At 39.6% G+C, this 10,404-nt stretch overlaps 2 protein-coding genes across 6 annotated transcripts; one reads left to right on the top strand and one right to left on the bottom strand.

Moving 5' to 3' along the window:
* Positions 1-476: 476 nt before the first annotated feature.
* LOC143208714 (uncharacterized) lies at positions 477-8,499 on the top strand. 3 transcript variants are annotated; one of them, XM_076423376.1, is made up of 15 exons: positions 477-754; positions 1,238-1,944; positions 2,133-2,323; positions 2,386-2,568; positions 2,648-2,861; positions 3,224-3,441; positions 3,522-3,707; positions 4,556-4,706; positions 5,471-5,593; positions 6,020-6,084; positions 6,188-6,370; positions 6,855-7,280; positions 7,672-7,866; positions 7,971-8,109; positions 8,238-8,499. In XM_076423376.1, exons 2-15 carry the CDS (start codon positions 1,923-1,925, stop codon positions 8,366-8,368), a joined length of 2,427 nt encoding a protein of 808 aa, XP_076279491.1. In that variant the 5' UTR covers positions 477-754; positions 1,238-1,922; the 3' UTR covers positions 8,369-8,499. The 3 variants fall into 3 exon arrangements, with proteins under 3 accessions (XP_076279491.1, XP_076279488.1, XP_076279489.1); XM_076423373.1 differs by having other exon boundaries at positions 478-754; positions 5,471-5,653; XM_076423374.1 differs by lacking the exon at positions 477-754 and having other exon boundaries at positions 1,226-1,944; positions 5,471-5,653.
* Positions 8,137-9,726, bottom strand: Ox (ubiquinol-cytochrome C reductase complex subunit oxen). Of its 3 annotated transcripts, none has more exons than XM_076423415.1 (4): positions 9,594-9,726; positions 9,371-9,534; positions 8,542-8,612; positions 8,137-8,315 (listed from the first exon to the last, which is right to left on the bottom strand). In XM_076423415.1, the coding sequence occupies exons 2-3, from the start codon at positions 9,512-9,514 to the stop codon at positions 8,574-8,576; spliced, it is 183 nt and encodes a 60-aa protein (XP_076279530.1). In that variant the 5' UTR covers positions 9,515-9,534; positions 9,594-9,726; the 3' UTR covers positions 8,137-8,315; positions 8,542-8,573. The 3 variants fall into 3 exon arrangements, with proteins under 3 accessions (XP_076279530.1, XP_076279529.1, XP_076279528.1); XM_076423414.1 differs by having other exon boundaries at positions 8,137-8,456; XM_076423413.1 differs by lacking the exon at positions 8,137-8,315 and having other exon boundaries at positions 8,495-8,612; positions 9,594-9,725.
* Between the last annotated feature and the right edge of the window lie 678 nt (positions 9,727-10,404).

The following is a 10,404-nucleotide window of genomic DNA, read 5'->3' on the forward strand; positions in this document are numbered from 1 at the left end:
GCGGGTTGGTCCATGGTCCAGTATACCTCTCCGTCCCTTCTACAAGTATATAAAGCAGAGGCAAGAGAAATTTTCGCTCGATCTCTGAACTCCTTGAAACTCGAGGCCCCCCAAGTACTTCCTTGCAGAAACGAAGAAAAAACAATCAAGGACAAATGAATCGCTGTCTGACGATATCATTGGCGTAGAATCATTGTCTGAGGAGCAGGAGGTCCCCTGACTTGCCCATATGTTCCCCGTATGTACGCCAATGCTGACGAGATATCAGAGAACTCAAACATCAGTTAAAAAAGTTCATTATGTCATCGCTAGACTGCGGATTTTTATGCATTTATGGCTTGTAAAGATTTTGAAAATATTTTTTTTCATTTATTTTGGACTTACAAGGGCTATTACCGCTGAAACTAATATATCATTTGATTCTCCACTTCCTTCAAACTTATCTACAACAAAAATTGACAATTGCATAAACACCACGCTGTATATTTATCCGAGTTATTCGGAGCTCGGTAGCTGCGGATCTTCCGCGAAAACTGGATACAAAGGATATCCCGTTCCACGGATTTTGCCGTTCCGAAAACAGTCCCACCGGGTTACCGAGGTAGCAACCAGCGTGCTTCCGTTCACCAGCGAAATCTTTCCCTACGATGCGCAGATCGGCGCTTATGTTTCACGGGCAGCAGTTTCATGACCACCGTCTGCGCGCCTACCCCCACCTGCAGCATCAACTTCCCCGGGCCTCGCCAAGGACCAGGTAACGCGATTCTTAACCTTTCGAATCTATCTTTTTACAAACATATATGTACAGTAAAGTCGCGATCTAGCTCCCTGAGGATCTCCGCGATCACTTCGCCTACCCCTTCTACTGGGGGGCATCCCCGCGAGAGTCCAAGAAGCTCGAGCTACCGTGCGGTCGACGTAGTCATAAAAAAATAGTTTCCCTACACGATCTCTGTCCCTGATCGGAACAGGAGATGCGAGCTAGATCGCGACTTTAGTGTAAGAATTATTCGAATTGTCGCGAATACACACGATCGAGCGGCGTTGGTTTAAAGCTGTTATCTTGTTAATTCTCGACAACATGTTTTTTTTCGAGTCCGGTCAAGATACGCGTGAAAAAAAGCTACCAGAAAGCTGTTACGTAATAGGTTTCTCGAAGAATGTGCTACAGCGCGCTTCCCGTATGAAGAATTGGCTATAGTTCTAGTTCGTCTTCATCGGTGATTCTATTTCGCAGGAGCAAGTGTAGCCGAGCTGACCGGCGCTTTTAGATGGCCACGGAGATGAACAACAGCAAACCGAGAAACGGATGGAGAGAAGAAACACGTCCGATAACCCGAAGGCAACATGATTTTCCCTCTTCCGAACCCGTGTTCTGTTACGAATAAACGATCCGCGTGTATGTCCGTCGGAGATGTGCCATTTCTTGTGTACTCGTTCGTTTCATAATAGAACAATTTCGTACACAAGGAATTGTTGTCTTTAATGTTGAAGATAATACGCGACGTTCCAGCAGATTACGCAAACCGTGATTCCTCGACGACAACGATAGCGTATCGTTGGAATAAGCGACAGAGCCGGAATCGGTTAACAGCGTTCCGTTCGTATCCATGAATCATCCTCGACATTTCTTTCCCGTTGATTCGTCCTGCCGAACACAGCCGGTTCCCCCTTGCCTTGTATCGCTTCTCCTCTGTTGCGTGCGCGATTTAGAGGACGGACGAACCAGCTAACGGCCGGACGGACAGACGAACAGATAAAGCCGACCGACCGGTTCCCCGTTTCGTGAACTTCGCTGGATGAGATCGAACACATCATTGCCATTCTGCCTCGACGCGTTCTCGAATCGTTGCAAGAGCGCGCACGCTGCGGCAGACATTTATCAACTGTAATTATCTGGCGAATACAGAAGATCTGCGACGATGAACTGCGCCAATATATTCGGTAAGAGGCCGTTCCCTCTCGATCTTCGTACGATTTGTTTTGGCATCGTGTTTTTGCGATTTATCGGGAGAAACAAAAAAAAATAGAGTGTATCGATCCTTCGATCGTGGACCATTCTTCGGATTAAATCGCCTCGAAGCTTCCTCGAAGAAAATATGTATATATATACATATGTGTTTTGTTTGCAGGATTGCTGACGATAATTGCCACGGTTGCGACGGGGTCATGCGGAGTCGTGACGACGGGAATTCCCAACGCTTCGAACGCAACTACTCGTAGGATCGATCTTCTGAACGGGAACCATGATGATATCCATGTAGACGATTTTGTGCCATATCAAGGAGAACGATTCTCCTCATTCGACTGGTCGTTGTTCGCGGTAATTATTTATACGCCTCCCTTTTCCATATTACGTACTCTGATGATTTTCGTTGTCACCAGGCCTTGTGCAAAAAACAGTCCGACAATCTGCTCGTGTCGCCGATCTCGCTGAAAATCGCGCTGGTGCTGTTGTACGAGGGCTCGCAGGACCAATCTGCCCTTGAGATCGCCCAAGCGATGCGACTGCCTGCCACTCTAACTGCTACCAGAGATAGATTCACCGGTATCTTGCGATCGCTTCGTGTAAGATAGAAAAGACGGCGATTTAAACAAAAATTGTCCCGTTTGCCTTCCGCGGATTAATTGTTGAACCGGTTCGCAGGCTAATTCGCCGGCTTACAAGGTGAACATCGGGACAAGAATTTATACCGACGCGATCATATCGATCAGACAACGGTACCAGGCTATCGCGGAAACTTTCTACGCCACCGGTGTGAAAATCGCGAATTTTTCCAACGCCCAACCGATTGTTCAAGAAATTAACCAGTGGGTCAGCAACGTCACCGACGGAAATATAGAACGATTGGTGGAGGATGGTAAGGAATAGGAGATTCATATTTCACGTATATATTTAAAAACACATGCATCAACGTATCCGCACATTTTAATTCGTATTCATTTTTAATGAATGTATAAAATATTAGATAGAAAAATGAATTTGATGTTTGATGATGAAAACACCATTCTGGAGCAGCTATACTGTTGCTGATATGTTTTTAATATTCTCTTGCCGGCTCTACAATTCTCAGATGTTTAAATTTATTGTTGTACCACCCACCGCGAAATTCGAGACACTTCTAAAAAATTATGCAAATTAAAATGAGGATGCATTAATGCGAATTACAATGACACGCCCGTATGTAAATACACGTTAAAAACCACCAACCATATTTTTCAGAGAGTAAGATCAAGAACTCGTTGATGGTGATCACGAATGCGATCTACTTCAAGGGGTCATGGTATCGAAAATATTTCTCAGAGAAGAATACTCGAAACGGAGCGTTTTATATAGGGTCGAACAGGACTGTTCAAGTTCCTCTTATGCAAGCCATTGATCGTTTCTATTACATCGAATCTTCGGAACTGAATGCAAAGATCCTGCGTATACCGTACGATGTACGAGCGAAATATCAGCTTGATATGATTTAGCGAATTACACGGAGCGATGAAACTGCATTTGCTTTGTCTAATTGCAGGGACACAAGTTCGCTATGTACTTGCTGCTGCCGTATTCCAAAGACGGAATCGACAAGATCACCAACAATATCAACCAGTTCGTGCTGACGAGACATATGTGGCACATGCAGGATTTACCTGTGGACGTCATCATTCCAAAGTTCAAGTTTGAGGACACTAATCATCTGGAGTCTGTCCTTCGCAAGGTGCGTCGATTCGCGGTTCTGTTCAAATTTTCCGGTCCACGGTAACTTTAGCGCGTTACCTTCTTTTCTTTCAATGTGTTGAAGATTCTTTCGAGAAACTGTTTCTACCATTTATGCGAAGTTATTTAAACGCGGCTACAAGCTATCGACGGACCGAGCAAATCGTTAACACTAAACCCACCGAGCTTATTTAACCGATTAACTCGAGCGGTAATTCACCGTTAAAAATTGCTACACCATTATTCAAAGTATTGTTTATTTTATATTTAGTCAATTACTGAAATATTTAAATATTGGAGGAGGTGTTACATCAATTCCATATCCATATACATCAGGCGTGGGCACGGGTGGAGCCCCTCAAACGCCTGCTTCCCCCACCAAGCTTCCTTTCGGTGGCACTCCTCGTGGCTCCGATGCACGAGGCCTGCGCACTGCTTGCGACAAGCGAAACGCGTCCTTCCTACATAGTAACGACGGATGCTGGTGGGGGACAGTGGGCGCTACGGTGGGGACAGTTTTGCCTCAATTGAGGCAAAATTGCCCACGCCTGATATACATAATGAATTATTCCAGGTAGGAAGAAATGTTTAATTTTCGAGTTAAAATAACTCTTACTGCAAAGGGTTAAATGTTCTACGTTACAAAAAAAGACAAGGCTCTATTTATTTTCGATTTTGTGGAATTTTGTATGCAATTTTTGTCCATGCAAGCATTTGAATAATTCGAAGATGAAAAATCTTTTACGATTAGTGTTAAACGTGTTAGCACGTTTAGTGTTAAAATTTGTTTCCGATGGAGGAATGTTCTTAACAACATCACAGTCCTAATTCGTCAATTTGCTCGGTTAGCTTGGCATTCGTGATATTTTCGACGACACGGCCACTTTGACGGGAATAGCCCAAACGAAACGCGCCTCCAGACACTTGAAAGTCACGGACATCTATCAGAAAGCTGGGATAGAGGTGAACGAGAATGGAACCACAGCATACGCGGCCACTGGTAATCTTTTCATTCCACCGTCTAATATCCTATCTACAGTCACTGACAATTTAAAGTGGACACCCTTAAAAATCGCATAACTTTTTAGAAATTGGACCAAAGGACTTGAATTTTTTTAAGATGTTAGACCGGCTAGTTCGCTAGAGAATAAGTAAACAAAAATTTAATACGATTGCAATTGGTAGGAATTATACAAAATTTTTAAAAATGATGTTTTGTCAACTTTTTTATCTGGGCCTGTAACGATAATTTAAAAAATGCGTTTTATAGATTTCGGTAACTTATATGCATACTGAAAATTTCATCGAAATCAGTCAACATTGCAATGAGCTACAAACGTTTAAAGATGATCACGTAAGGGCGAAATGCCCTGGCAAGGCTGAAAATCTGCGACTTTCACCCTTAAGCTCTCATCTTTAAACGTATGTAGCTCATTGCAATGTAGACCGATTTCGATGAAATTTTCGGTATGCATATAAGTTACCGAAATCTATAAAACGCATTTTTTAAATTATCGTTACAGGCCCAGATAAATTATAGTTGACAAAACATCATTTTAAAAAATTTTGTATAATTCCTACCAATTGCAATCGTATTAAATTTTTGTTTACTTATTCTCTAGCGAACTAGTCGGTCTAACATCTTAAAAAAAATTCAAGTCCTTTGGTCCAATTTCTAAAAAGTTATGCGATTTTTAAGGGTGTCCACTTTAAATTGTCAGTGACTGTATATTGTTCGGCTAATGAAACATTGTTGATTTTCAGAGGTCGAGCTCGGTAACAAGATCAAAGACGAAACGTTCCACGCGACTCATCCGTTCGTCTTCTACATCGAAGATGAAACCACGGGAACGATCCTCTATATTGGCAGAGTAACGAATCCTCTCGGTAATCAGACCGTCGTGCAAGACTTGGACTCGAGATTCGGATCAGAAATGACGAACGCAGGTTAATCTCTTTCGACGCATGGTGCAATTGACTTTATGGATATCCGTCGGTGAACAAAATCGATGGGAACACACTCTTTTGTTCGTCTATCCCTAATCTCGCTTCTAAGAAATTTCCTGACAATAATTCTTTCTTTTACTTCTCTTTAGAATTAACGTTAATCGAGTTTAATGTAGCGAATGAAGGAAATAAATGGTTCAGTCGATTGCCTGACTGTATTTAGTTCTGCATGTGTACATTTGAAATTCTCTTCGAGTAACGAAATTTGTGACTTGTAGTTGTGGTGATAGTTTCTCTCGAGGGCTTTTGGAGTAAATGACAAATAAACGAATCGCGACAGATATATTAACGTAAACACATTTCTAGACGCCTTGCAGGCCGGCTTGAATGCCGATGATCGGGACAATCTCTTCAATACGTACTTAACGCAGGTAAGAAACGATGTGCTATGTCTCATCCAACCAATTATAATGCGATTAGAGACATAGAGGATAAAAGACAACAATCGACGAACGAATATGAATATCATTGCAGTCCTTGAGCAAAGAACGCCAGGGAAATTTGATATTGTCACCAGCCAGCATTAAGGCGGCTCTGACGATGATAACGGAAGCGTCCAGCGGAGAGACGAAAGCGGAAATCGTGTCGACATTGAGACTACCGGATAGCGAGACTCAGATAAGGAAAACCACGCAGCGTACTTTGGCATCCTTGAAGGTACACCAAGATATATTAATCATCGGTGAAAAGTTATTTATAGTTTCACATTTATACTGTACAACACCAAATTTGTTCAGCAATTACTGTTGGCTGATAATTATAGAGTTTGTCACTTTAAAACCAAATCCGAAAGTAAAATTGCTCTATCATGCATCGTTGTCGAAAAACATTGATTTTTGTAGAAATGCGTGATTTCGATAAAAGAATCAGGTGTTACACGAAAACTAAACTTGCGAGATAGTTCAGGTTTCAGTGAAAAGGTAGAGGCGACTCTCCTCTATTTATCCACATAGTCAATTAGATTTTTTTGTACTCTTTGATAGTTGTAAATGCTTGTTGAAGTTTGAAATTACAAATATCATATTTGTAATTGCTGAACATGAACAAAGTTTAATCTTGTGCTGGACTGTGTTATTAGATGAAACTACTTCTAGAAGTCCCTGTTCCGAATGATGCCTAAATATTTTCTCCCTGTTTCCAGAGGAACGAGAACGGCACGGAAATCGATGTATCGACTTGCTTCTGGGTGAATAGGAACCTGAACATATTGGACAGCCACAAAGACGCTTTGCAAACCTACTATCACGCAAACGTAGAAAGCGTGAACTTCGATGACTCGCTGGGTACCGCGCAAAAGATTAACGATTTTGTCCGGCGTGCAACGCGCGGACAACTTCGTTCGCCCGTGCTTACCGGGATTCCACCTAACACGCAGTTACTGCTGACTTCCGTAATCTATTTCAAAGGAGCCTGGCTGAAAGCGTTCGATAGAAAGAAAACGAAACTCGAATGTTTCTACCTTGCGACCGGCGAGTGTGTCAACACTTATTTCATGAATCACGAGTCTACATACCGATACGCTTATATATCCTCCATAGAGGCTGAGGTTATAGAAATTCCCTACTCGGTACGATCAAAGTAATTAAGGGGCTGCGAGAACTCGAATATCCTTGGGAATTCCGCTACATTCGAGAACCATCAAATTCTTGAACCGTCCGGACCCAACATTTTCGAGTTCTCGCACACCTCTAGTATGCAATTACTATACAGCGGATTTTATGCATCTATGACTAAAATGAATAGGTGCAATTTAAGACAGTCAAAATATTAGAAGAATTTAAAAATGCTATTATATTGTTTTCAACCTGTTAAACATATTAAGAGAGAAAACAAATTTCTATTTCATTCCAGTTTGTTGCAATGCAGGTAGAACATTTTTATTTTGCATGAAGATCCGCTGTCTAGTAATTACTAAAAATTATAATCGCAATTCTTGCTGCAATGTTTCGAATATTTAGAACGGCGAAACGTCGATGCTGACGATCATGCCGAATAAGAGGGAGAAGGATCCGTATCTGAGAGCACTGTCCAAAGACTTGTCTACTGTTCCTGTGTCCGCGATATTTGCCAGCCTGAAGGAGAGAAACATTAACATCCACCTGCCGAAATTCACTATTCAAAATACTCTTAATTTAGTACCTGCGCTGCAAAGTGTGAGTACCAAGAATAGTAGAAAACGAATTACTGTATAGTGTAACCTTATTCTTATAAATCTTGATGCGCTGTAATTTTCTATGTACGCTCCAATTTTTTTCAGATGGGCATCGAAAGTATATTCGCGCCTACTGCCAACTTGACTAGAGTTGCGATTAACGGTGCTCTAAGAGTAACAAGTATATTGCAAAACGTTAAAATAGAGGTTAGCGAAGAAGGAACGTTGGCTGCTGCCGATACAGGTACGAAAAAAATTTGTTGTCTTAAAATTCTTTGTTGTCACGAATCTATATTACGCGTTCCATTAAAACTTGAATAATTCATCGATCGAATAAATCGAATAATTAATTTATCGATTAAACATTCACAGAAGTTGCATTCGAACTTCTTGCGTCATGGACTAACGACATCAGGTTGGACAAGCCATTCTTATTTTTGATTGTGGACTCTGTAACAAAGATGACACTGTTCTCTGGTCGTTTCATGGGACCTTTGGAATAACATTTTAGGCTTTAACTTAAATCTTACAGGTACACATATACTTTCTTCTTCTTGTTCAAAACTTATAGTCCAACGCAATAAGAACTGCCTGTATATTAATAAAGTATCAAATAAAACCATTGTGCATTCAAGAGATTGTTCTTTATTTGTATAAGATTAACGGAATAACATACCTATTTGACTAGTAATAAATGATTCGGTCTATCTATTGTTCATAGTTGTGTTTGATGTCATCCCAGAGTTTCTGAAATATAAATAACACCAAGTGAGATTAGAAATATTTTTCGTTTGGTGAACATTAATCAGAAGAATTTTTTCCTTTATCAAAATGATCGTTAAGACTTTTTATTTGAATCATTAACGAAGTTAAGGAAGTTAGGTAAAGGTGAAAATTGTTTAGAACGAATTCTATATAAACGAGTTATCTGTAAATCTAGCTTTAATTGAATTAAAATTAGAAAAATGTTCAAATTATAAAACAAAATTTTCATTTGTAGAACTTTGAAAATATGATCGTAAAAAGACTATTAATTGTTTTATCTCCTATGTTGCTCGTCAAGGCATTGCAAAGATATCCTGTTGCGGAAGAAGTTTGTTCAGCCTCTACGCTTGTAGGTGAAATAGTTAGTATAAATGTAACATCGAAATAGTTCCTCTTGCGTGTCGTGATTCGCGTCATTTTCATTACACGCATAGCCCCATCAAATTTGCACCAGTCTCTCTATTATGCAACACTTTACACCTATATTAGAATTTTGTTTCTCTTCGATAAAACGTGACATTAATCGTGGACAATGTGTAGATCTATTTGCGCACAGAATTTCGAAGTTTTCGTTACATTCGATTCAATAATTGACCGAAATAATGAATTTTGACTAATGACACATATACGGAGCATTACAAAGTCGTTTGATCTCGTGTTACTTTTATGAAATTGTGATGCGATAGAATTTAAAACATAAATCTGATAGCATGAATTTATAAATAACTGTTTGTACATACCCCTTTGTTAATACTTTTGAACAAATTATCAGAGAATAGATCCACTGATCGTTCGAAGAAGAAACTGCCTGCTATAATAGCCATGGTGAAGGTGGAAGACCTCTTGAAAATAACAGTGTATAGAGTATCATATATTCCAGCCATTTTGTGAGTTTAACTAATCCCTGTAAAAGATATTAATTTTTAAATGTGAATCTCACGAACAATGTTCAATGAAATTAACCTTTTTACTCTAATGTAACGATCGAACCAGATCGAGTGTTGATTGCGATATCTCTACGACATAGACTATGCACATGTAGTCAGCGAAGCCACTGTGCTATTCAGCGACGCGACCTTAGACTATATATACTTATAGACTCGGCATAGATATAGAATATGCATAGGACACAGTGTTCCAAGATAACAGAGTATCTGGTGCCCACAAGTCACACCACAAGATAATTCAAAATGATGGATGATTATAATATAAAAGCGAGGTATACAAATATAATTTATCCATTATCTCGTAGACATTTGGAAAAATTTGTGCAAATTGGTGCAAACTTGTTGCATACAGAATAGTAAGGAACGACAAAATCGTGATGCAAATATATTTTTTCACAAATAAATATTTTATTATTGGGTTGGAAAGAAAGTTCGTAGCATTTTTAAATTATATAAGAGAGAATCGAAGATAAAATAAGGTATTTATTCATATTTATCAAATAGTTTAGTTCAGTTTAGTTGTAGTTTTCATACATTATATACAAAGTTAATGAATTGGTTTCGATGTATATCTTTACAATAAATAAAATTTTGAATCTCTAAACAATTAGTTTACATTTGATTTGACACTTTTTTACAAAAACTTACGTAAAAATACTTGATTTGCAAAAAGGTGAAATTGATTTGCAAAACCTGTAGAAATGTTTGTATTCATTTTTACGCGCCAAGATTTTTCACGGGTACCATTACAGGAATGGCACGGATCGGAATGGTTGTCGGTAATTCAGAGTTACAGACAGATAATTCCATTACATCACTCGTCTATA

Source organism: Lasioglossum baleicum, chromosome 5 (assembly GCF_051020765.1).
Source record: "Lasioglossum baleicum chromosome 5, iyLasBale1, whole genome shotgun sequence".
Lineage (NCBI taxonomy): Eukaryota > Metazoa > Arthropoda > Insecta > Hymenoptera > Halictidae > Lasioglossum > Lasioglossum baleicum.